At 40.1% G+C, this 27,645-nt stretch overlaps 1 protein-coding gene across 2 annotated transcripts in view; it reads left to right on the plus strand.

Moving 5' to 3' along the window:
- Usp13 (ubiquitin specific peptidase 13 (isopeptidase T-3)) overlaps window positions 1–27,645 on the plus strand; it is a 137,305-nt gene that overhangs the window by 57,835 nt on the left and 51,825 nt on the right. For both annotated transcript variants that reach the window (XM_013033688.1, XM_013033689.1), the window contains exons 5-10: window positions 2,303–2,445; window positions 4,925–5,109; window positions 15,061–15,155; window positions 16,992–17,179; window positions 21,923–21,994; window positions 23,828–23,921. In XM_013033688.1, coding sequence (XP_012889142.1) covers window positions 2,303–2,445; window positions 4,925–5,109; window positions 15,061–15,155; window positions 16,992–17,179; window positions 21,923–21,994; window positions 23,828–23,921 — 777 coding nt within the window. The remainder of the gene's footprint in view (window positions 1–2,302; window positions 2,446–4,924; window positions 5,110–15,060; window positions 15,156–16,991; window positions 17,180–21,922; window positions 21,995–23,827; window positions 23,922–27,645) is intronic.

Below are 27,645 nucleotides of genomic sequence, written 5' to 3' on the forward strand. Positions count from 1 at the left end.
CCCTCCCTCCCTCCCTCCCTCCCTTCCTTCCTTCCTTCCTTCCTTCCTTCCTTTCTTCCTTCCTTCCTTCCTTCCTTCTTTCCTTCTGTATGAATGCTATTCCATTGTGCACTTGTACCAAATTTTCTTTATCTGTTTACCAGTTGGTGGACATGTAGGATTTTTTTCAATTTCTTGGCTATTGTGGTTAATAGGAATGCAGCATTTCTTAAAATTTAATCACTAGCACTTAAGAGACAGTGTGAGCTAGTTCTAGAGGTCCATAGACCTCTGAACCTGAGGTCTATGGAGACTGTATATCTCCAGATAAAAAGTCCAAGGAAAAATAATTCATAATGTAGATTATAAGATGATTGGTTGTGATCTTCAGCTGTGGACCCATAAAAAGGGAATTGGAATGATTTTTGATAAACACTAGATTAGTGTTTTGTACATGTCCTAAAAGTCTAAGGAAATTGTATTAGTTTCACTAGGAAGGATATTCAAAGAAAAGAGAGAAGATTACATCTGAATCTTATTCAAAATGCTCATGCATTATAAGACATAATATCTAAATATGATGTAATGGTGGGGAGGGGAGTTGATACAATCCAGGGGAGGATGGAGACATGAACAGGGTAGTCAGTGAAACAAAAATGCTATAGCAAGCTAGACTGAAAAGATTAGGATTCTATATGAGAAGTGCTAAGGGTTTATGGTCTAGCCTCACAAAATTGGAAAGGGTCTTAGAGCACTAATCCTTCTTCCTGCCTTTGCCAGGCTGAGTGTCATCCATTGGTAGTATTAACTATGGGGAGTTCATACTGGGGAAAGGTGGGATATAATTTTCTGGCTTCTGGGAAAGGAAGAGGGAATATGTGTGGAAGAAAGGAGACTAACTGTAAGGCTGTTGTGTAGTCGTAGTGGGGAGCCAGGATGGTGGGTGGGATGAGGGAGGCTGAAGTGTAGAAGTATATTCTAGTTTTGTCTGGGATAGAGGCTTTATAGCAGATGCTTCTGGGCTGAATGGTTGGGTCAATGGCAGCTGAGAAAATGGTACAGAATATTAGTGATGTAGAACACAAGCTTTCTTTTGTTATAAAATTCAGTTTATAATTTAAAAGGGCTTTTATTATTCTAAGCAAGTTGAGCCTCCTTCACTACTACCTAATTTTAAAATATTTTTATTGTCCCACCAAATACCTCACACCATAAGTCAACATTCTTCAAACTCCATCCCCTGTCTCACTAACCTCTTTTTGTCTCTACGGATTTATCTGTTTGGGCACTTTATATAAGTGGGGGTCATAAAATATGCTTTCCTCTGTGAATGGCTTTCTCATTTAGCATGTATTTTCAAAATGTATTCATGTTGTAGCATGCATCAGTATTTAATTTCCATTTATTGCCAAATAATATTCCATTTTATGAACCTATTACATTCCATTTTATATTCTCCTTATCATGGATAGGTATCTGGGTTGTTTTTATTTAATTGTAAAAATATTAGGAGTTTCTGTGTGATCACCTGTTTTCATATCTGTTGCATATATTCTTAGTTGTAGAATATCTGGGCTTTATGTTAACTCTGTTTAGTCATTTGGGAACTGCCAAGCTGTTTTCCAAAGTGGCTGTACCATTTAAGAATGTTTTTTAAAGAGAGCTAGAAATAGCTAATAGCATTCAGAGAGCAGAAAAGGTGATAATAAACATATGGGTTTGGGAGAAGGCAGTTGGTGCCAAACAGGACCTCACAGATTTGCTCATGATGAGGACATGTGGCACGGAGACACTGAGGCATGTCTCTGTCCAGAGCCACATTTGCACCAGATTAAGAAATGGAACCAGGCTGTGGTTGCATTCAAGTGTCTGTGACAACATGCCATTGTGTAATGAATTGAGAATATTGAATATCCCAGGGTACATTGATTAGGAGGAGCGGATCGTTTGGGAAAATCCTAGGTGTTTCTGTGCTTTAGCCCCACCCTTGTCATTGCTTACCTTATACTTTTCACTCTGCTGACCAAGTAGTAGGAATAGTTCAATCTGACCTCTAAGCTTGAGTTTAAAAACTGAATTTGTTTCCTTGCGTTCTTGTATCATTTGCCAATCAATAAACTGTGCAGTAGAACGAAACTTAGCTAGATTTCTAGTAAAGCAAAGAAAACTTGCATCTTACTTTCCAGGTAACTGTTTTACTTGAATTTTATTCATCTCAGATGTATTTATATATAAGCTTTAAAATTCACTTTCTAGAAGTTGCTATTCTCTCAAATGTTTCTTCTTCATTTTTTAAAAAGTTCTACCTGTGTTTGTCTTACAGGTAACAATTGCTTGTGATGCAGTTCTCAGCTCAAAATCTCCATACAGAAAGCAAGACTCAGACACATGGGAAAGTGAATTGCCAGTGTCTAAATATGCCAATGACCTCACACAGTTGGATAATGGAGTCAGGATTCCTCCAAGGTCAGAGTCAAATATCAAAATGGAACTTTAGCCTCTATGGCTGGTCAAAGTTTTCTACCTCTTTTCTGAATTAAGAATTATGTATTCTACCAGATACCTTTTAGTAAGAATAAAGTCAATACTTCTAAAATTGTACCTTTGAAATGGATACACAACACATTCAGCACGTAGCCCTAGAGCCTTTTCCACATCAAAGCTGCCAGTTGCAGACACATACTCTGCTATAGGGCTTCTCCCCCTGAGGAAGCCAGTTGGGGCAGGCATGGACAGCAGCAGTGCCCCGGAATAAAAGCTCCCTTCTCCTTTCCTGGAACAGCCTTGACTAGGAGCCCTGCAGGCAGTAGAAACTACCCAGCTTCCTCTCTCCAGGTGGGGACACTTGTCTTCCTACTCCACAGCTGGCCTGAGTCCCAGCTGTTCATAGTGGCTCATTGAGATGTCCTGTCCTGGCTTCCTGTTCTTTTCTGTCTGTCTGCCTTACTCCTCTAGGGTACCTCCCTCACAAGTCATTTACATTTGTTATAGGAGGACTCAACTTAATACAGTGTTTAGTTGTCACATTTTGGCAGAAATATTCCTTGGGCTGAATTAGCATCTCCTCCTCCTTACTGCTAGTGTGTTTACAAAGGTGACTCCTGGAGGACAAGAACAGTGAGAGTAGCAAGAGTAGGACTCTACTTCTGTGTTCTTTGTGCACTTAGGAAAGGAGTGTCACTTCTGGGCCTCATTTTTTCTCCATGGAGAAACACAGATAGTAATACTGATGCTGGTCAGTGTTGACTACAATTAAGATAAAACTTTATGTAAATTCCCTAACACATGGCAGATATTTCATACTTAGTTTATTTTTTTCCCTATTAATTTGGATATATGGCCAGGGTGTGTTTGTCAGCTTTCTGTTACTATACCAAATGCATAAGACGAACAAGATGAAACGTTTGTTTGGCCTCACAGTTTTGGAGGCCACAGTGCTGAGGCCTTACATCATGTGATGGCGATGTATGGGGAGTGAAAGAGAAGAGGCCAAGGTTCCAATGTCCCCTTTGTAGGTGTCCCCCTAAAAGACTGGAAGATCTCCCACAAAGCCCAAACCTGTTACAGGTTTTATATAGTGCCACACTGGGGACTAAGCCTTCAGCACATGGGCCCTTGAGGGACCCTCCAGATCCAGACTGCAGGAAGGGGGTTTATTTAAACTAGATCACCATGTATGGCTAACACTTTAGAACCACCTATGCTTTTATACATGGGAACCTCAGTGCTCGCCACGTGTTCAAGCTCTGCTGTCTGTCCCTCATGTGAGAATTGTGAGGAAATGACCCCTTTCCTAGCCTCCATGTCCTGTGTCAGTTTTCTAAAGTTTAAGAGCATCTTGGAAGTGCTGGGAAGAGCTGGTCCAATCTGGGAGGCAGGCAGGGAACTGAATGGTCCTGTTGTGGTTCTAGGGTTTGGGTTCATTGTCTCAATCCGATAAATAATTGAAGGAAAGGACACAGATGACAGGGTAAGAAGCTGAGAGCCAAACTAATGGAAAGCAAAAGTAACAGACTTGTCTGAAGAGGAGGTCCACCAGGTAGGACTTATGAGGCAGGAGGAGTGGGAACAGAGGCAGTGCTTATTTGAAAAAGTAAGACACCAGAGGAAACTGAGGAAAAGCCTTGTAGATATTAGCAGGTTGGTATAAGCCCCCAATCTGAACTCCTGACTGGGAGGGCTGCATTATGCCATAGGAGATCTTACCCGAGGGATTTCCAGGCAAGGAAGAGGAAGAGAAAGGTGAGGATGAGAAGGAGATAAAGGATAAAAGAAGGAGGAGAAGGAAGAGGAGGAGGAGGAGGAGGAGGGGGAGGAGGAGGAGGGAAAAAGAAGGAGGAGAAGGAAGAGGAGGAGGAGGAGGAGGTGGTGGAGGTGGAGGAGGGAGAGGAGGAGGGGGAGGAGGAGGAAGGGGAGGAGGAGGAGGAGGAGGAAGAGGAGGAAGCAGCCGTGGCAGCGGCAAGGGTTTAGACTTCTCTGTGTAAGAGGGTGAAAAGTAGGGCCTGGAAATCGGTAGCCCCACTGTAGGCTTCTGGGTCCTTCTTTTGGTGCATTTTGGTTGAGCTCCCATCTGGTTGAGTCACTTTCTATCTCACCCCAAGGGGAGAAGGCACCTGTCCCCCTATGCTGTTTTCAAGGTTGTTTGGATGAGGAGGTGGGGTAGGCTCCATAGGCCATCTCCATTATCCTCAGGGTCCCCCAGGAAGATGAGACAGTGTTACCCCCACTTGGAGGCTGTCTGTCCCTATCTGCCTAAACAGTATCAACTGTCACTTAGTAGCCATAAGGTTTTTGGGAGAGAAAGTGGGAAGCCCAGTCTCTGGTATTTTATCAAGGGTATCTTGTGACCTCCACCTTGAGATACTTTTCTTATGTGTTAGATTCTTTGTTGTTATTGTTGATTCTGTGCTCTGGCTCTTCTGACCGCTCTCTGATGACTTTCTAGTGGTTGGAAGTGTGCCAGGTGTGACCTGCGAGAGAACCTCTGGTTGAATCTGACCGATGGCTCTGTCCTGTGTGGAAAGTGGTTCTTTGACAGCTCCGGGGGGAATGGGCATGCACTGGAGCATTACAGAGACATGGGTTACCCTCTGGCTGTGAAGCTGGGAACCATCACCCCTGACGGGGCAGGTGAGTTTGCTTTGACTGAATTTAGGAACATGAAGTGGCTTCTTATGGATAGCCAATCTCTGAACTCAGCACAAATTTGAATCTTGATTTTACCTACTAACTGTGAGTTAACTTGGCAAGTTTTCTAGTCTTCCATAATTTCAGAGTCCTCATTTTGAGAACACTTGGGAGCATAAAACACTGAATACGTTGGGACACAGTAATAGTGTAAGTTAGTGACTGTTGTTACTGTCCTTTTGTTTACCTTTTGGCTAAGAGGATAGTAGCAGCAATCAGGATTAGTGAAGTGAATGAGCGTAATAGAATCACTACCAGAACAGTAGGAGGAGACAATTCATTATGCGGAATCGTATTTAGGAACAAGTGGCTTAATGAAATGTAAAGAATTCTCTGTGTTGAGTGTGGGAAAACCAGGCACGATGCTGTTCACATTCTTTGAAGGATTACACTATTTCAACCATCAGCTTCAGAATTAGTTGTTTCTTTCAATTGTCATGATTTATAGAGTTAGTTTGGGTCATGTTTGTACAGTTAATTCCTTCTACCATTTTGTGATGGAAAGAGAAATAATATTTGGTCAAGAATGAAAAACTTGGGGCTGGGAAGGTGGCTCAGTGGTAGAGCGCTTGCCTTGCATGCCTGAGGCCCTGGGTCCAATTCGTCAGCACCACATAAGCAAAAAGAAAAAAACCGGCAGTGGCGCTGTGGCTCAAGTGGTAGAGTGCTAGCCTTGAGCTGAAGAGCTGAGGGACAGCACCCAGGCCCAGAGTTCAGGCCCCCCCCCAAAAAAAAAGAATGAAAAACTTAATTGTTTTTAACATTTATTATTATTATTATTATCTTTAAGTAGTTGTACAAAGAAGTTCCCAGTCTACAAAACAGTATATGAATACAAGTTGTCTGACAACATTGTCACCCATCGATCCTAACCCATCCCTTCTCTTACCTTATTTTTCTTTTCTTTTTTAAATTGAGATTAGGTGATTACATAAATTTCACATATTTCACAGTATTGCGGAATAGTGATACTTAGTTAAAGTCACAAACACATTTTAACCTTCACAAGGTAAATTGTCATTATCATGGTCTATAAAGTTTGTGAATTCTATAAGCTTTGACAATACAAGTATTTCTTCCACATCAGGTGATGTTTACATTTCTTTCCTTTTGCTTAGTGTAAGCTGTTCCCTTTGTTCCTCTCATTCCTCCCTTCCCATCGCTGTCTTTGGGTTGCTTAGTTCTTTTTCTTCCAGTGCAGCTGATGGGCCCCTTTATTGTATGTTGTTCCATTTCCCACTTCTTCTGCGTCCTCCTCCTGGCTACCCTCCATATACCATATATATGTTCAAGAACATGGAGTCATTTAGCAATTATACAACAAAAAGAGTGGCTGTCCTTTGAAAAGCTTAAATATTGAGCAGTATCTAGAGCCAGCATCCAATCATTCTTGAAAACATTGATCAAACCCAAATCAAGACCAATCCTCAGTCAAAGTACCTCCAAATTTCCAGCTTTATTTAGTCTCTGTTCTTTGTTCTATGGTCAAATGATGCTTTAGGAAAATAATGTGGCTTGTCTTCTCTTTTTCCTCTTTTTCTTAGTTATCTTTTTATGATGGAACTAAACTTGCTTTAGAGTTAATTGTCAAAGACTTTTCACTAGAGGATACTTCTCACTAACCCTTGCTAAACAGAACTGGTATAGTTTTGCATTTATTTTATAATTGAAAGCTAGTAAGTAAGTCATGTCAGGATTCTTTGGTTTCACAAATTCCAAATTTCACGGAATTATTTTAACTTATTAAAGAAAAGTAGCTGCAATGGTCTCTAGGTTCTGCTACCAAACATTTTCTTCCAAAGCAAGTGAACCTGTATATACACCAGATCTGCACCTAAATATTCCAGGATTTAAAGAGGAAATTCAGGACTTGCTTTTGGAGTCAGGATTGCAGTATGTGCTTAGCTAGCATTGGTCATTATTACTTTATAATGGCTATTGAGAAAGTGTTGTAAGAGATCTTTGTGCCTTTTCAAGGGGTTAGAGAGAGTTTCTAATACAGGAGCTCTTTTAATAAAATTGCAAGAGGAGAATATTGAAATTTAGATTCTCTTACTTTCTATCATGTTTAGTATAGGTTTTGTGTTTGTTTGTTTTTGCTGGTACTAGGGCTTGAATTCAGGACCTGGGCACTGCCCTGAGCTTTTGCACCCAAGGCTAGCACTCTACTACTTGAGCCACAATTACACTTCTAGATTTGGTTAATTGGAGATACAAGTCTCATGGACTTGCTGGTATGGCTTTGAACCACAACTCCTCATATCTCAGAGGCCTTATGAATAGCTAGGATTACAGGCATGTGCCACTGGCACCTAGCATGTTTTGTGTAGTTTAAAAAATCCAATTCTCAGAAAGCCAAATCAGGATTAACAATTTGTATATGTGTGGTTTAGTTTTTCTACATTTTTAGTTGTTTAAGAATAGGGCTATGTCTTACTCATCTTTCTCTACCACTCCAAATCTTACACATATCAGACACAGATGTTTTTGTCAAACAACTGGCATATAAAATTTAAAGGTTCTACTACTTTGATGTGTCTATGATGAAAGCAAAGATTAAATTTATTCTTTGTGGGTCTTTAATTATTCTAGAGCTCTTTTTTTCTAGTGGGAAATATTTTCTAACTGGTATTTAGACAAATCTAAAGCTTCTTTGCTTTCAATTTGAGGAAGGAAAATTTGATATTTTACTCTTGATGGGACAAGAAACATGTTCAGGATAATATCTAGGGAATAAGGAGAAAGGCTTAAATAAATTGAAAATCAATAGTAATATCTTTTAGACAAATGAGTATCCAATGAATATGAAATGGGATTGACAATTTTTTTTCAGCTTTTTTTTCCCTAAGGTCTTACTCAATTCATGTTCATACATCCATGTTTTCATAAAAATTGGATCAGAATGAAGTAAAGTTTTACTCTTTATTTTTCTTATATTTTTGTGTGATTAAGTGTTCTTTACTATTTCATGATGATTCTATACAGTATTTCATTTTTCTGCTCTGAATCATTAGAATTTGATTTTTTAAATTTTATTATAAAGATGCTATAGAGTAGAATTTGATTTTTTATTCTAATGGACATCTTTGTATAGATATAAATATTTGGCTGTTTGTCTAAGACAAATTCCTATGAAAATGGGTTGAATCTTTGCCATGTTTGTTTTATAAACAGTTGTCATAATTTACATTCCCACCAGTAGTGTATTTCAACAACTTCTTGAAAATTTCAGGTGTTTAGGCTTTTAAAAACATTTTCTTATCTAGTATCATGTTTTAATTTACTTTTTGAGTGAGGCCAAACATTTGTCACTTGTAGTATGATTTCTCCAGTATGTATATGAATATTAGATTTTAAGAACTCTTCATTTATTAAGAATATTAACCCGTTAGTGGCTCATGGTCTATAAGAGCTATTCAGGAAGCTGAGATCTGAGGATTGCTATTCTAAGTCAGCCTAGGCAGAAAAGCTTGTGAAACCTTATCTCTAGCAAGTCAAAATGGAAATGGAGCTGTGGCTTAAGTGGTGGAGTGCCAGCCTTGAGTGAAAAAGCTAAGGGAGAGTATTTAGGCCCTGAGTTAAACCTCCAGTATTCCCTCTCCCCCCTTCCTCTCTTTCTCTCTCTCTCTTTGTCTCTCATACACACAACCCCAAAAAATGAAAACCAAGCCAACAAATCAAATGAAAACAAAACAATAACTACAAAGAATAAAATCTATTATTTGCCATAGCTTTTGTGTGTGTGTTGTTGCTATTATAAAAGGAGAATATTTATTTAGTTCCTTATTCTTTTTCTTTAGGAGGAGAATTTTTAAGTTCATCTTATCATATAGATGAAAATATTTGAGTACCTTCTCTAGGTTCTTTTGTAGAAAGTATAAAACCCAGGGCATGTGCCCTGTGATAGAGGCTCTTGAACTCATTTAGCTGAAATGATGTTAGCTTTCTTAAGATCGGGCTTGGAATTCTCCACGTCTTCTGTAGTGTAGTTTTAAATTAAAATAACTATTTTCAGTCTATAATTTTCAATTCATTCATGGGTTACATCAATTCTACTTTTGTTTCTTTTACATCAATTATGGAAAAGTCATATAAGTGAATGAAAACGCATAAGTGTTTTCATGAGTACATGAAACTTCACACAAAGTTGCCTTAAGGGACTCATTTTGAGCCTTCAGGGGTGAGTGCAAGAGGGCAGGTATGGTAGCCATGTTCTGGAAAAGGTACCACTGGAGCAATACAGTCTTCATTCCTTTGACCTCTCAGGCAAATTGAACTTATAACAGACAAAGTCTTAAAGTCAAGGCATTTGTTTTTTTAGGTCCTAATGAGGATCACAGTCAGTAAGTGTTTATATCTACTTGACCAGTACATTCCCTCCCTGTGGGAAGATGAATTATATTTAGAAAATTGCTTAGTGAACATGGAATCCAAGAAGGTTGTGGATTCCAATGTTCAATGGGTATATGATCTGACTTATTTTGTTTACTTTCCCCTAATAAAGACATAACCTGTTCTCTGAGAGACTCTTTCCTATCCTTGAGGTCTCCACATTGATTTATAGTGCTCCTTAGAAGCCCCGATTCCCCAAGACCAGACCAAAAAGGTGACATGTGTCGTAAAGGTGGATTCCATATCCGATTGCACTTTGTGTCCCCATGGGCACAGCAGCAAACAAAACAAGAACTAGATCACCACACAAACAAATAAGTTTTTTTTTTCTGTGTAGGAGGAGACATTGTGTTGGCCAAGTAAGGAGGGGAGGTTCTTGACAGGAGGAATGAAAGGCGAGATGGAGGTGAGCGAGGTTGTGTTTTTTCCCCCATCAGGGAATAGAGTTATTTATCTGAGAAGGTGCATTTGTGCTATAGGCGGCCTCAGGAGAGTTGTCCAGGGATGCCCAAGGCAGCTTTTAGATTGCCCATCTCATTGATTGCAATGTCTTTCTAGTAACTTTCTTCTTTGGTTGTAGTCACCCCTGATTTGTGCATAAACTTCCTTGAGTTCCTCACAACCTGAGGGTCTAAAGGCATTGACTATGTCATTTTAGTTTTGATCTGGCTTATGCCTCTTTTGGGTGTACCTAGCATTGCTCTGTCACACCCCTTTTCACTTGATCCTGTAACTGTTTAGTGGTGGTGACTTGAGTGGTTTGCTATGTATTGTTTTATCTCTAGCATCGTACATAGTCTTTTGCATGTAGTAGGTGCTCAGTAAATATTTGTGGTATCAGCAAATGTAGGAAAACATACTAATAAAAACTGTTTCTCTGATTCACTTTTTTTTCTCTTTTCCCTCTGTGTTGTTGGTGCCTTTTTACTCATATGTTTTCCTTTATTGACTACAGTATAGTTTTGTCTGGTGTACAAGTTATATGCTTCTATTTAATTCATTTTCTGTATATTTGCTGGAGCAGTCTCTTATTTCTCTTTTATTCCTGTTGGTAGCAGATGACCCCTGGGCATCAAAATATGTGGTCAGGTGGACAGGTCAGCACTTAGCTCTGAAGAGACTTTTCCTCAACCCCTCTGCTCTGTCTTTCTCCTTGGTGTGTGACTAGAAATCTTGTTTCCTCTCTACTTGTAAGCAAGGTAGCAAAAACAGCTTCCTGTTTTTTTTTTTCTGGTTTAAACTCAGGGTCTTGTGCTTACTAGGCATGAGATATCCCCAGACTTTTCTTTTCTTTTATAAGCACAAGATCTTGTTGCAGGATCTCTCTATTTTTCTGACATTTTCTGGGTCTTAGGAAAAGAACACTGAATCTTAGCCAAGAGCTTGTCTATGGAGGTCCTTTACACACATAGGCATTCCTTCTAAGATAGAACAGAGACCCTGATGATTATATTAATTATAGTATATTTTATAGTATATTAATTATCAGCATCATAGCCCCAGTATCACTTTACTTTGTGTTCAGTAAATATGTATTTATATATAATGTATTTTTTGTTGGCTATAATGAATAATACATGAATAGGCTAATGAGCTAATCTATGCAGCTGAATAAAACTTACCAGTGATCCTGACAGCATGTCATCCAAGAGAATCATTTTAATCTGTGAGAATTACTTATAGAACATTTTCAATCATAATATTATAATACATTTGGCAAGGTAGAAAAGAAAACACTACATCTTTCTATTCAAGATACGTTTTCAGAAATAACAAATATTGCTCCTCTTTCTTAAAGATTCTCTATCTTGGTTCCACTCACAGCTCTAGTCTTAATGGTTGCTCCTAATGTGTGTATGTGCACACATATTTCATATATATGTATATATAATTAGTTTTGCTTTCGTACTTTTTGAGCTAAGACTTGATTTTGCTAAGTTGAAGCTGGAGATAAAATAAGCTTCCCAATGAACCCAGTGAAAAGCATGTAAGATGACATTTTCCACCATAAATCTGCCTCAACAGTTGTAAAAGTTACCTGTCACTTATAAACCCTTCATGACTGCCAAGTATATGGACATAGTTTATTTTTGGATTTATTCTCTCATACTCACTAAATTGTTTTTGTCATTGAGGTAAGAATTGACTAGTGTCTGACCAGATCATGTCACAACTTTAGATGTTTAACCACAGAGGTAGCAAGTATTATTTTGTCAATGTGACAAGAGCCACATTATGGTTAAGAACCATAGAAGACTGTGATTTTGACTTATTCTAAAATCCTAGGCCAATGTAGATGGTAGATAATTCCAGCAATCTTATTACTTTCTAGTAGAACTTCAATAATTAGAGGTTTAAGGTTTTATATCTTCAAAATTATACTTTTTGATAAGAAACAAAATTCAAATGCTTAGGGTGCTATTTTTTTATCCATCTACTCTTGGTGTGGTATTTTTCTGTTATTAGTTATAGGTTAAAAATATTGTTGCTGGGCTGGGAAGGTGGCTCAGTGGTAGAGCACTTGCCTTGCATGCCTGAGGCCCTGGGTTCAATTCTTCAGCACCACATAAGCAAAAAGAAAAAAGCCAGAAGTGGCGCTGTGGCTCAAATGGTAGAGTGCTAGCCTTGAACTGAAGAGCTGAGGGACAGGCTCAGGCCCAGAGTTCAGGCCCCACGACTGGACCCCCCAAAAAATATTGTTGCTAAGTACGGTGGCTCATGTCTGTAATACTAGCTACTTAGATCTGGTGATTCAAGGCCAGGCTGGACAAAAAGTATTCCAGACCCCATCTCTATAAGTACAGTGCTGACCTGGATGGCATTTGCCTGCCATCTCAACTACCTAGGAAGTGTAAATAGGATTATGGACTAGACCATCCCCTTGGGAAAAATTGTTTTGCTTTCAAAAAATAATGAAAGCAAAAAGGGCTTGGCTGTGGTTCAAGTGGTAGAGTACCTGCCTAGCAAGTGCAAACCCTGAGTTCAAACCCTGGTACCAAAACAACAAAAAAATTGAACTGACAACTATCCACTAAAGTTGTTAGTTCAAGGAGCTTTTTTCTTTTTTTTAACTGAAACCTTTTGGAAACTTTTTCCTTATTTGAACTGGGGATTTTGTTTATTGTTTTGCTTTTGTGAATGCTGAATAAATATATGAGGGCTGCCATCCACAAAGGTAAATAAGAGGAAACTATACAAGGTTTAATCTATTAACAACAAGGAAGACCTGTCTCCTTTGGGGGCTAGTGAGTCTCTACCTTTCTGGATATCACCATCTATATAGTAAGCCTGCCTCATTTGTAGATTTTTAACCCATGGTTTCAACTAAGTTCAAAACAAAAAATTTTAATTTCCCTCACACAGCTCAGTTGACATGGGGAATCAGTTGTGTTTAAATTGTGTGATCTCCTGAGTGCTTCTTGACCTTAATTTTTTTCAAAATTTTTATTGTAATTAAGTGGTTACATAATTCCCCAAATTTCACAGTATTGTGGGATAGTGATGCTCAGTTAAAGTCACAAACACATTCTAACTTTTCTGGAGCAAATTCTTGACCTTAATTTTGTAAAGATATGCTTCCCTAAAAGCAAACATTTCCCAAAAGGCAAAGTAAAAGTTAATGGCTTCCTTGAAATGACCAAGTGAAAGTTTGATATTGTTGAAAGGTGGCATGTCTTTAGCGGAAGTTGGGTCTTGTTATGGGAAAAATAAATCCAGCACCTGCATACAGCACAGTACTGAACTCTACGTGCTGAGCATCTGTGGTTCCTCATCAGGGAGGGTGCACTTGAAATCACAGACCTGTGTGTAGACCATATGTGTGGATAAGGGTATACTGTGGATTTCAAGGGTCTACTGTACATTGCTTCCCTTCCTATTGTGGTGTTCCAAAAAGTAGGAAACTCCTTGGACAGTGTGTCTTTCTTATTGAATGATATTTTTGTGTCTGTTTTCCTTGCAGTGGATTTTATTTTTCAAATTTAGGGTGAAGAAATTATGATAACTACTTTTTCTTTCTATTCCTAGAATGGGCCTAGGATGCTGCTTCACCATCTGTACCCTGATATACATAGGGAATATTCTGATGGAGAGGGAAGAGAATTGGGCCAGGAGTCAGAAACTTGGGTTCTAGGCTGTGAGGAGGCATCCTTGAACCTTTATGAGCCTCCTTTGCTCTCTGCAGGATGGGCTTAAGAATGGCTGTACCTCTTGTGCATTGCCCTACTGTGTGAGGACACATATGGCAGAGGATTCTGTTCCATAGCTGTGAAAAACTAAACAGTGCTTCAAAAACTTGGCTCTGTCCCTGGGGTTCTTGGGAGACAGGTTCTGACTGACCAGGTATGGGGTGGACCCAGATTCTGTATGTCCAAGGAGCCACATGCACTGTATTTAGAAGCCACAATTGGTTTAAAGTGTTAAATTATCATCCAGTGGAGAGAAGCTGCCAACCCAGCACTGAGCTGGGGGGGGGGCTAGCACAGGCCCTGGGGTACTGGGGCCTCCTGGTCCCCTACACCCTGAGTTGTTATGTTGACTATCAGGTAAGCTCTTTGGGTAGGTACCAAGTCTGTTCAGATCTCTCACTGGTTCTGAGAGTATGGACATGGAAGCAGCAGAGCAGGGGTGAAAGCAGGGGTGAGAAGATGGGGGGTGGGGAGGTAGAGGGGAGATAGAAGGTCTCCATGTAGAAGGTTCCACAGAAGGAATTGTCTGTGGGCTGTTTAGTTGCAGCTCAGGCAGTATTGGTCCTCTGCCCCACCCCTCAAAGGGCCAAGGCCTCCTTCTCTGGGAGATAGCTACCACCCGCCCCCTCCCCTCCGCCTGCCCCCCTCTTACCCTTCCTTCTTCCTAACCATAGAATTATGCTATAGTGGTTTTAGTAAAAAAATAAAATAAAAACTTTTCTTTCTTTTTATTTAGAAAACTTTTTTTTTTTTTTTGGCAGCTGTGGGGCTTAAACTTAGGGCCTGAGTGTTGCCCCTGAGCTCTTTTGTTCAAGGCTAGCGCTCTCCACTTGAGCTCCACTTCTGATTTTTGAGTGGCTAATTGAAGGTAAGAATCTCACAGGGACTTTCCTGTCTGGGCTGGCTTTGAACTGCCATCCTCAGATCTCAGCCTCCTGAGTAGCTAGGATTATAGGCATGAGCCACCAGGGTCCACTTGTTTTTTGTTTTGTTTTGTTTTGGTACTGGGGATTAAACTCAGGACATCACATTTGCTAGGCCAACACTTTGCCACTGAGCTACCTCCCAGACCCTTGAGAACTATTTTTAAAATGTTCTGAAATAACAAAATATGTGAACATATTTACAAAATTTACCTATTTGTTATTCAGATTGCTTATTTGTCTTTCTCCTAGTTGGATGTTTATGAGGTTTTTGCTTGTCCATGCATTGGTATACCCTGAGCCTGGTGAACAGTAAGAGTACAGTAAGTGTGTGTTGAATATGGAATAACTTGATTATAGATCTCAGTACTTATTTTCTCCTCACCCTCTAGATGTTTATTCTTTTCAAGAAGAGGAACCTGTTTTGGATCCTCATTTGGCCAAGCACTTGGCGCATTTTGGAATCGATATGCTTCACATGCATGGGGTGAGGTGCCCTCTTGTCTCTTATCCCAACTTGTGGGGGAAAGACGGGGGTGGGGTGGGAGAGGTGAGGGTTTCATTTAGTAATATGTAATTCCTGTCATTTTCATAGATTTTCAACGATTTTAGTTTGAATTATTACAGGTATTTCTCATCAAATACCATTTCATTTGGGATTTACTTGCAAAACTTCTGCCACCTCTGTTCGGTAGTTCCCTCTGGTTTGCCAAAGGGAAAAGATATAGGGAGATGCCCTTTAAAATTATTCGTGACCTACATCACCTGATTAATTTCAGGAAGGGAAGCAGAGTTCCCCTAGGGTAGTAGATAGAAGAAGGCAACCCATTGATGGAAAAGCTGCTTGTGTTTTTAAATTGCTATCATGACTACTGTTTTGCCCTGTGTGGTGCTGTTTGAATGTGCATGGCAGCTGGGTGCCTGTGACTCACACCTGTAACTTCAGGAAGGTAAGATCTGAGGATCTCGGTTTAAAGCCAACCCAAGACAGACAAATCTATGAGACTCTCATCTCTAATTAACCAGCAAAAAGCCAGAAGTAGAGGTGTGGCTCAAGTGGTAGAGTGCCAGCCTTGAGTGAAAAAGCCACAGCAGGTCCCCACGTTCAAGCCCTAGTACTGCCACATGGACATAAAACATATACATAACATGTTTTATTAGCCCTCTGCTCTCAAGCTATTCCCCTCTCTTCATGTTCTTATTGTCTTTTCTTTCTTACTACACCTACCTTTTCATTTACTTTTTTCTGCTCTTCTTTAAAGTCCCCTCTTCTTTCAAGACCCCTGGCTTTTCCCCACATTCCTCTCTGCTGTCTTGTCGTCATGTTTTCCTCTACCCTTAGTCTTGCTTCTTTTCTCCATTCCAGTCTCCTTCATTTTTATTTTTTATTTTAAAAATCTTTTCAGGGCTGGAAGGTGGCTCAGTGTAGAGTGCTAGCCTTGCATACATGAGGACCTGGATTTGATTCCTCAGCACCACATAAGCAGAAAAAGCCGGAAGTGGGGCTATGGCTCAAGTGGCAGAGTGCTAGCCTTGAGCTGAAGAGCTGAGGGGCAGCGCCCAGACCCAGAGTTCAGGCCCCACAACCAACCAAAAAAAAAAACAAAAAACTTTTCACGTTTTATAAAATTGTGGTAAATGTATGTAATGTGTAAAACAGCTTTTTTTTTTTAAAACTCAGGTGTGAGCTCTGGAGCTTGTGTTTGCTGGGAAGGTATTCTACTGTTTGTGCCATGGCCTGCCCTCAGCCCTTTGGCTTTAGGTTATTTTTCAGATAGGTCTCATGTTTCTTTTTCTTGGGCCTGGCCTTGGACCAACATCCTCCTGTCTGTATCTCTGCATAGCTGGGATTGCAGGCATGTACCACCATACCTATTTTTGTTGTTGTTGTTGTTGTTGAGCTGGGAGTCTCACTAACTTTCTATCTGGGGGGGCTTCAAACTATGATCTTTCTGATCTTTGCTTCCATAGTAGCAAGGATTATAGGTATGAGCTACAGCACCTGGCCCATTTTAGGTATTTATAAATATACAGTTCTGTGACATTAACTATTTCACATTATTATGTAATTTTCACCATTTTTCAATGTCATTTTTTTAGGATTAAATATAAATTGCTGAGAAATAGCAGTAGCCACAGAGGTAGTTTTTAGGGGAACACTACTTCAGGGGCACATTCCACCGTAACTCTTAATGCCTTCTAACTGTGTTATAATCCATGTAAAAGGCAGAAATAGGCATTGACCATAGAAATAATTCATGAGATGTTAGATTTGAGTGAGAATCACATTTCTAGATGTTTTTCTTCAATGTCTTGGCCCCAGACAGAGAACGGGCTGCGGGACAATGACATGAAGCTGAGGGTCAGTGAATGGGAGGTGATCCAAGAGTCTGGAACGAAGTTGAAGCCCATGTATGGCCCAGGGTACACGGGCCTGAAGAACCTGGGCAACAGCTGCTATCTCAGTTCTGTCATGCAGGCCATCTTCAGCATCCCAGAGTTCCAGAGAGCGTAAGTGCCTTATGTTGCAAAAGGCTTGTACCAGGGAAGCCCAGTTTCATCATTTGGGGATGTTTGCCTTGTCCTTCTAATCCTGAGGCTGAGTGAGAGTGCCTACCAAGCCTCAGGAGATCAGGGGAGATTAAAAGGGCTTTGAATACTGAAACCCTGTAGGTTTTCTGTACTAATTATGATTTTTGCCTTGAAACCACCACCCTTAGTGCCAAGAATATATTAATCAGCTGGGTACTGGTGTCTCACACCTATAATTCTAGTTACTCAGAAGGCTGAGATCTGAGGATTGAAGTTTGAAGCCAGCCTGTGCAGAAAAACTTGAGAGACTGTTATCTTCAGTTAAGCAGCAAAAAAACTAGAATGGAGCTATGGCTTAAGTGATAGAGCAGCAACCTTGAGTGAAAAAGTAAAGGACAAATTGCTCTGAATTCAAACTCCAGTACTGGGAGGAAGGAAAGAAGGAAAGGGGCAAGAAAGGAAGGAAGGAAAAAAGGAGAAGGAAAGAAAGAAAGAAGGAAAGAAAGAAAGAAAGAAGGAAAGAAAGAAAGAAAGAAAGAAAGAAAGAAAGAAAGAAAGAAAGAAAGAAAGAAAGAAAGAAAGACAGGGAATAAAAAAGAAAAGGAATACATTCATCATTCATCTTCACAGCACATCTTCTGGATCCCTCTTATAGATGGGCAAGGAAGACTCAGTGATTTGTTGGCCTGCGTCTTTCCTCAGAGGAGGAGAGATTTTAGGGATTTTCATATCTACATTTTGATATCCAGAATATAGTTCACAGATGAGGATGTATCTGTGGACTGGTGAATCTGGGTCTGTAGTAAAATAAATAGGGTAACCTAGGGTAACCTCATAGAAATATTGTAGCAACTTGACATTGCTGTGTTTTATAAGTGACATTTTATTTTTTCTACTCAATTGTTTTGTGCTTTTATGTTTGCTTTTTTTTTTTTCTGTGCTGGTCCTGGGCCTTGAACTCAGGGCCTAGGTGCTGTCCATGGTATTTTTCCTCAAGGCTAGCACTCTTAACACTTGAGCCACAGCTCCACTTCCAGTTTTTTGGTGTTAGTTGGAGATAAATCTCATGGGCTTTCCTGCCTGGGCTGGCTTTGAACCACAGTCAGTCCTCAGTTTTCAGCCTCCTGAGTAGCTGGGATTACAGGTGTGAGCCACTGACACTCAGCTGTATGGTATGTTTTAAAAAGTACCATCTATCTGAGTTGGAGGCACCATTTAGGGTGCTACCCAACTGTGTATGTGCAAGACTGCCTTCCTTTCCTTAAGCTAGGTGTCTCAGAAGCTGACTGTGACCCTGTTGTACTGAGGATAGAACCACACAGCCCACTCATGGGCAATCAGTGCCTAAATTTAGAAAATTATCTCTGGTGTATTCCAGAATGGGTAGGTCTCCATGCTGGTCCAAGTATGGAAGAGGAAATGCATACTAGGATAGACTGATGGGCAGTCAGCACACTAGGAATAGTCCAGTGTAACTTTTCATCCACATGAAGTTGAAATCCTAATGGCTTTCAAAATAATGGTTAGTCAAAGTGTGTCAGAAAACCTTTCCTACCCTGTCTTATATACTTAACCTCTTCTTGTTGCTTATTATCTGGCTTTGAAAATGGTCAATTTTTCACATCTAGTTTTTATTTTTATTTTTTCCTCAGTTAATAAAGAATGAGTTGTGTTCTCTTCCCAGCATTCTGGGGGTGTTTGGGGGTTCAGGGTACACACAAGAATATAGCACCCTTTACCCCAGGAAAACACAAAGACACAGACATTTAATATATAATAATACATGTTGTATGTATCACAAAGAAAAAACAAAAGAGGTATCTTTGAAGGTGGGATGCACCCCAGACATGTGTTAGAAAGAATATGGACAGAGGGGTTTGAACAGACTGAAGAACAAGTTTGAAGCTCTGACATGGGCAATATTTTCAAAGGCATACATTGTGTATCATCATATTATTCTTACAAATCTTACCCATGTGTCCTACTTCTATTATTATTCTTTGGGAAATCATTTTATATGATTGCTGCTCCAAATCTTTTTCTGTTTTTTGAAAAGATTGAAGGAATATATTTTTTGGTAGGTATTTTATAATCACTATTTCTTTTAAACTACAGTGGGAGGAACTACTGTTCTTTTCATCTAGTGCAACAGCAGTTTGGCAGTGTCAGTCCGTATCCGATTGTCTTCATTGATTTGTCAGGTCATCTTGATGGGAGTAGGTGGCAGAGGAGGCCATTCACTTTACATGGTCTTGTAATAGGAGTGGTTTGGCTTGCCCTAGGGAAGCAGAAAGGGAAAATGGCCAGAGCTTTGTGGGAAGGGGTACACGGGTGATAGATGAGGTCAGGAAAGTGGACAGAGTAGGGTGCAGAGGACTTCTGAATTCCTTTTGGAGCACTGAGGTTCAGAGAATGAGAGCCTGCAGGCAGAAAGAGCAACAGAGAGTAGAGAGTGTGATTACTGGCCATGGTGAGTATATCTCTAGTCTTAGCTCTTGGGGAGATGAGACAAGAGGATCTTGAGTTCTAGTCCAGCCTGGACCACACAGTGAAAATGTCCCCAAAACAAAGCAAACAAAACAACAGCAACAGCCAAGAGAGGATGAAATAGGAAATTAACTTCGGACATGAAAGGATGATTGTGTGTTGATTAGAAACCAGCCAGTGTTAGAGTTAGCACTGCTCTGTCAAGAGGAACTGGGCACAAGGAGGGATTTTGGACTTCTCAAAGAAAAGTAGACAGGCAGGTACAGTCAGCAAAGTGTTTGAGAGCACATCTTTGGAGCCAGGCTGCTTGGATGCTGCCTAATAAGGATGTATCCAGTTAACATATGACATAATGGTAATAGTGCCTACCTTGTGATTATAATGAAGACTCAACTAGCTAATTTATGAAGCTCACAATCTAGTAGCTGTCCCTGCTATTACCATTATCATTTATTTTGAGGCTACTGGAACAATTCTTTTTTTTTTTTTAACTGTAATCCAAAAACTAACCTCTATTCTCTGTAACCCACCAAGTCTGTGGGTCGGAGACAACTGACTGCCTGCTTTCTTTCTTTCTTTGATTTTTTTCCCCCTTTTTAAAAAAAATTATCTTTAAGTATTGTACAAAGAAGTTCCCATTCTACAAAACAGTATATGAGTACAAAGTGTCACAACGTTGTCACCCATCTCTCTTAACCCATCCCTTCTTTCACTTTTTTCTTTAATTGAGATTAGGTGATTACATAAATTTCACATATTTCACAGTATTGTGGAATAGTGATACTTAGAGTCACAAACACATTTTAACTTTCACAAGGCAAATTGTCATTATCATGGTCTATACAGTTCGTGAATTCTATGAGCTTTGACAATACAAGTTATTTTTTCCACATAAGGTGATGTTTACATTTCTTCCCTTTTGCTTAGTGTGGGCTGTTCCCACTATTGGAACAATTCTTAAAGTAAAAAGTGATCCAAACACTTGCTAAGATGTTAAGACAGACTATATCCAATGGGAGCTGTGATGATAGGTACAATGAGGTCTCACAGTGAGTTAGAGAGATTGGACAAGACTCCAGCTAGGACAAATGGGGATTTATAGAAGGAATAGGGTGAGGGCCAATGGGTAGAACATTGCCAAGTGGAAAGATCAAAGACCTGGGGCCCTGGCTAGACTGTCTTGATAGGGCTATTGCTGACAGCAGGTCACCATGGTCAGATGCTATGTGGATGGAGGGTTTTCACTATCACTCAAAATAGATTTCATAAGGAGGAAGCCCAAGATGGGAACACACCAAGTAGGGAATCAAAGAGCCTAAGTTTTGATGAAAGGAGAGAGTTATCATCTTACCATTTGGTTTTGAGGCAGTGATTGTGATTCTTGACTCTGGCAACATATTAGAATCACTAGGGTGACTTTTGAAAGAATCTGATATCCGGGGCTGGGAAGGTGGCTCAGTGGTAGAGTGCTTGCCTTGCATGCCTGAGGCCCTGGGTTCGATTCCTCAGTACCACATAAGCAAAAAGAAAAAAAGCCAGAAGTGGCACTGTGGCTCAAGTGGTAGAGCGCTAGCCTTGAGCTGAAGAGCTGAGGGACAGCGCCCAGGCCCAGAGTTCAGGCCCCACGACTGGACCCACCTCCCCCCCCCAAAAAAAAAAAAAGAATCTGATATCTGAGGATTGCGATTCAAAGCCAGCTTGGGCAAGAAAATCCATTAGACTCTTACCTTCAATTAACCACCAAAAAGTTGGAAGTGTTAGAGAATCAGCCTTTGAGCAAAAAACCCAGAGAACAATGTTCAGGGCCTTAGTTCAAGCTCCACTACCAGCATGAGAGAGTGAAAAAGCAAGAGAGCAAGAGAATGAGAGAGAGAAAGAGAGTGTGAGAGAGAGAGAAAGAGACAGAGCAGAGAGAGATAGACAGAGAGATAGAGAAAGACAGAGGGAGAGAGGGAGACAGGGGGAGAGAGAGGCAGAGAGTGAGAGGGAGAAAGGTAGAAGCAGAGAGGCAGAGAAAGAGAGAGAGACAGAAAGGCAGAGACAGAGAACTCAGAACATCTAGGGTTGAGCAATAGAAGCTTCAACATTTTTGAAAGGTTTATGAGACTCACTGTTGAAGGAGAAGCTTAGAGAAAATTCTCATTTGGGTGATTTGATTTTGACAGAAAGGCCAGAAGGACTTTTTCAGTTCTGTTCTCTTGATTTCTGTTTTGACTGTTGCTTCTCGTCTACTAGGTATGTAGGAAACCTTCCAAGAATCTTTGACTACTCGCCTTTAGATCCAACACAGGATTTCAACACACAAATGTAAGTAACAGATTATATCAGATAGTGGCATTTGCTTGGTTTCAGAATTAAAGTCAATTCTTTTTTTTCTTATGTTTTGTATTTTTAAAGTGTTCTAAAATGAGCATGTGTTATCTTTATAAGAAGAAAGAAATTCATAACTTTATTTATAAAGTACCAAGGGAAAAATTGAAAATGGAAACAGAACCAAGCAAAGTCAAATTAAAAGTTACTTGTGAGCCTGGCTTACTTCACTTAATATGAGTTTTTCCAAGTCTTTCCATTTTCTAACAAAACAGGCAATGCCATTTTTTTTCTGACAGAGGCATAGAGTTCCATTGTATATATGTACCACATTTTCTTGATCCATTGATCTACTGAGGGGCATCTGGGTTGGTTCCATATCTTAGCTATGGTAAATAATGCTGCAATAAACATGATTGTGCTGGTAGCTTTGGTATAATCTTGTTGATCCTTTGGGTAAATGCCCAAAAGTGGGATTGTTGGGTCATAAGGGAGCTCTATGTGGAGTCTTTTGAGGAACTTCCATACGGCTTTTCAGAGTGGTTGGACAAGTTTATACTCCCATTAACAATGCAGTAGAGTTCCCTTTCCACATCCCCTCCAGCATCTGTTGTTATTAAGATTTCTTGATTATAGCCATTCTAGCTGGGGTGAGGTGGAATCTCAACATTGTCTTGATTTGCATTTTGTTGTTGTTGTGGGGCTTGAACTCTGGGCTTGGGCGCTGTCCCTGCGCTCTTCAGCTCAAGGAAGGCACTCTATCACTTGAGCCACAGTGCCACTTCTGATTTTCTAGTGGTTTATTGGAGATAAGAGTCTCACGGACTTTCCTGCTTGGGCTGGCTTTGAACCACAATCCTCACATCTCAGTCTCCTGAGTAGCTAGGATTATAGGTGCAAGCCATTGATGCCCATCTTGCATTTGTTTAATGGCTAGAGAGGTTGAGCATTTCTTCATGTGTCTATTGGCCATTCTTATTTCCTCTTCAGAGAAATCTCTCTTTACGTCTTTAGCCCATTTGTTAATTGGGTAGTTGTTTCTTTGAGGATTTGTTGTTGGGGGATTTAGTTTTTTGAGTTCTAAGTATATTTTAGTTATGAGACCCTTGTCCATTTTATGGCTAGTGAAGATCTTCTCCCAGTCTGTGGTTTCCCTTGTTTACAGTGACTAGTACATGTCTAGGACAGCAGAGTAGGTCAAAGGCTATGTACATACGACCATATGAGATAATGTTAAGCAAAATATACCCCAAGACAGGAACACAAGAGTTTTTTCTTTCTTTTCTTTTCTTTCTTGCTAGTGTTTTTAATGTACTTACAATACACTATGTGATTCTTTTGTTTCTATTGTATGTTCTTCCTCCATAGTATAACTCCTGTTTTCACTGGATTAGATATTGGGGCTCTGCACCTTGTGTATATATTTTTGTAATTTGGGGAGGGGAAGGGATATTGCAGATCGCTTAAATGAGGATGCAGGCTGACTCATTGTGATGACGAGATGTACAGAACACTATATTGAAAATGAACTTTACAATGTTAGGTTGGAGGGAGGTGGGAGGAGTTGGGGAGGTGGGGAAGGAAGTGATGGTAGGGGGAAAATAAAGGAGGAGGTAGCAATGCTTGCTATGAAGTGTACTCATTACCCTACTCATGTAACTAACCCCTCTGTACAACATTTTTACAATAAAAATTAATAATAATAAAAAAGTTACTTGTGAGTAGTCAAGCTAAGTTGCACTGCCTCAGAACAGAACTAATAGCTCGTTTAAAGTGTTTCTATGGAAGACAACCATGACCCCTTTGTTTTTGTGTCTCCCTCTTGGCCAGGACTAAGCTAGGACATGGACTTCTCTCAGGCCAGTATTCAAAACCCCCAGTGAAATCTGAGCTCATTGAGCAAGTGATGAAGGAGGAGTACAAGGTATGTGTCCCTGCATCCATGACATTGATGCTTGCTAACAAGAAGCTGAGTTTCCTATACATGTGCAAATGGAAAAATGTACAATTAGAATTTCAGAAGATGGCATTTCAGTGCACAGTGCCTGTCTATGTGCTCTTAAAAACTGTAGCAAGGAATAGAATGGGTCAAATTGGTTGACAGTGACTCTTTCCAAAGGAGTAGAAAGAGGTTACAATCTAATGAGAATAACATCTGGATAAATTTTATGATTGCTATACTTTTGGAATCTCCTCATCTGAGAAAGTGTGAAATACAAAACCATCAGCTTAGTTGTATTTGGAAGTGAAGTTTGCTTTTGGTACTATTATGATGTCTTTTGCCCTGGTGAAAAAGGGAGTTCTGTGAATACAGCACATTATCCATTCTATTTAGTGATGTCTGCCCAGTGTCCTGTCTCTGTGCCACTGGACAGCAGTTCTGCCTATTTCTAGGGCGCTGGGGCTGACAAGTGGGAACCACTGCTAGGTGAAGTTGAGATGTGTAACTGGCAGCACTCTGGCCATATCTGGCCTGCAAATGTGTTTTGATTGGCTTTGAATTTCCAGCTCTTCTTTATGACTCAGAAACTGTAGTAGTCTCAGCTCTCCCTTTATATGGGACATGTAGTCCTCAGCTGGCTCCAGAGTGTTTGTGACTCATAATTGGGCTGGCACTCTGTGACCTTTAGTCTAGATGATTTTTAAAACCCTTCCCAGCTTTAAGGGACCAGGATCTAGAGGTCTAGAATAACGAATCCTAAAAGTAGCCATTGAACGGGTGCACTTAGCAGTGATGGAGCAGCTAGAGGTTTATGTAGCTAGGTGGGAAATGATCCAAGCACTAGTGAGATTCCTGAGACATTGAAAACACACCTTGAATTGACTGTGGGGTTTCTTTTGTGGTCCCCGAGGAGTGGTGACTTTTCAGCTGTTATTCAAGCAAATAATTCCTAGGAGAGACCTCTACTTCCTTGACAGGTATCAGGATGTTCAATTGGCTTCAAAGGAAGCAGTTTGTGAGAATTTTCCATCTCTCAGATGTGGCAAGTGGTCCTGACCTAGGGATCATCGATAAGTTTGTGACTTATGGAAGAGCCCAAAATTCCCAAAGGAGGCAAGAAGAGGCACTGCAGCAGAGAAAGGGATAGATTGTGAGAGGGATGTATGGTGTCAGAGCCATTTGGCAAAAATACCTTTTCCCAGCCACCCTCCTCCCCCAAACACACCAAAGATACTCATAACCCACGTTGCATCATTCCTGCCAAGTGTTTGCTCTTCCTGTAGGCCCAGCGATACAGAAATTGATGCAGGGAAGTTTTGCCAGAGGTATCCACTGAATGGCAGAGCTGGTAGCTGCACTGGGTAGACTGGCTCCTGTGTCTGTCTGTGCTTTTGACTGCTGCTGTCTTCTGCTTTCCTAGCAGCTGCTCAGGATGGATTTCAGGCTAGTGCTTCAGAATATGGTGGTAGTGGTGGAGTGACAAAGGGGGAATTTAAAAAAATTATTTGTTTTTACCAAGTAGTTATGCAAAGGGATTTCAATTCCAGGAGTCAGTTTATAAGTATAATGCATTTTGATCATTGTCACCCCTTTCATCATTCTCCCTCATTTCCCCATCCTATCTCTACCCTCAAGTTATGTAGTTCAATTTTTATGTAGTGTACATTGAATATAATAACCATATTTTCTCACCCTTCCTCCCTCCACTCATAAAGACAGTATTTTCACTTTGCACATTACCAGGTAGTCCAAAATGTGATGTTCTGTCCTCTGTTCTGTCCTTGGATTATTTCTGGAGCATATATATTTTCATTTTAAACTGATCTGTTAGAGATTAAGGTGATATCTAGTGGATTTTAGTTTATTACTTTTTTTTAAAGGGGGGATTAAAGCCAAGGTTTCAAGTTTGCTAAGTAAGTACTTTGCCCTTTGAGCAATGTTCCAAACTCTTTTTATTTTTATTTTTATTTATTTTTTGGTCCGGTTGTGGGGCCTGAACTCTGGGCCTGGGCACTATCCCTCAGCTCTTCAGCTCAAGGCTAGCGCTCTACCACTTGAGCCACAGCGCCATTTCCGGCTTTTTTTCTTTTTGCTTATGTGGGGCTGAGGAATTGAACCCGGGGCCTCATGCATGCAAGGCAAGCAACACTCTACCACTGAGCCACTTTCCCAGACCTATTTTTATTTTCTTATTGACGTGTGTGTGTGTGTGTGTGTGTGTGTGTGTGTGTGTGTCCATCTTTCTATCTGTCTTTGAGACAGGATACCTTTTCTCAGACCGACATGATTCTCCTGCCTCTACCACCTGAGTAACTGGGATTACAGGTGTGTGCCACCATGTCTATAAAATTAAAATTTAGGGCTGGGAAGGTGGCTCAGTGGTAGAGCGCTTGCCTTGCATGCATGAGGCCCTGGGTTCGATTCCTCAGCACCACATAAGCAAAAAGAAAAAAGCCTGAAGTGGCGCTGTGGCTCAAGGCTTGGGCTGAAAAGCTGAGGGACAGCGCCTAGTCCCAGAGTGCAGGCCCCACGACCGGACCCCCAAAAAATATTAAATTAAAATTTAAATATATGTTTACTTAAATTGTCTTCTAGAAAAAATTTCAGTGTTTTGGGTACTACTGCTACTTAAAGTTGTTGAATTGTTTTATTTACTTATATATTTCTGGAAATCAAACTCATCAAATTCAGGTGTTCTACCATTGAGCTACATTCCTGGCCTGTTGAATCAACTTGTTTTATCTTTTTTTTTTTTTTTTTTCAATTCCAAAGTTTTTTTTTTTTTTTTTTTTTTTTTTTTTTTTTTTATTTTTTTTTTTTAATTTTTTTTTTTTTATTGTAAAGATACTCTGTTTTATCTTTTTTGCTTAGCCAAGAAACATTTATTTCTCGCACTTTTGGAAACTGAAAAGTCCAAGATCATGGCAGTGGCAGATTTGTATCTGCTGAGTCTTATTCTTGGTTTTCAGACAGTTGTCTTCTTGTTCTATTTGTATCTGTCTGTCTATCCATCTACTGACATACATACTTATTTTTTTTGTGCCAGTACTGGGGCTTGAACTTAAGGCCTGAGTACTGTTCCTGTACACACACACACACACACACACACACACACACACACACACACACACACACACACACACACACACTTGATTGTTATGCATATTAAGGAAGTGATTTCAAACTTAATTTTTTTTCTTGTAAAGATGCTATATAGTTACATGAGTAAGGTAATGACAACATTTCTTCAATGTTGAAAATGAACAGTGTTACCCTCTCCCTTACTGTTTCCTGCTTTCCTTCCCCTTGTCTTTCCTCCCCACCAAATTGCAAACATTTTGAAGTTGGCTACTCAGTCTTTTTGTTCCCTTTCTAAAGATAACTTGAAGTTTTTTGTTTTGTTTTGTTTTTGTGCCAGTACTGGAGCTTGAACTGAACACAGGGTCTGGGCTGTCCCTTAGCTTTTTCTCTCAAGTCTGGAACTCTACCATTGAACTCACCTCTATTTCTTGCTTTCTGGTGGTTAATTGAGAAAAGAATCCCTCAGACTTTTCTGCCCAGCCTGTCTTTGAATGTCAGTCCTCAAATCTCAGCCTCCTGGATAGCTAGGATTGCATGCATAAGCCACTAGTACCAGCTAATGCTTTTTTAGGAGCAGTTTATTTGATTTCCCACTGAAGTAATCTTTTTTTTTTTAATTTTATTT

This window comes from Dipodomys ordii, unplaced genomic scaffold (assembly GCF_000151885.1).
Source record: "Dipodomys ordii isolate 6190 unplaced genomic scaffold, Dord_2.0 Scaffold175, whole genome shotgun sequence".
Classification (NCBI taxonomy): Eukaryota; Metazoa; Chordata; class Mammalia; order Rodentia; family Heteromyidae; genus Dipodomys; species Dipodomys ordii.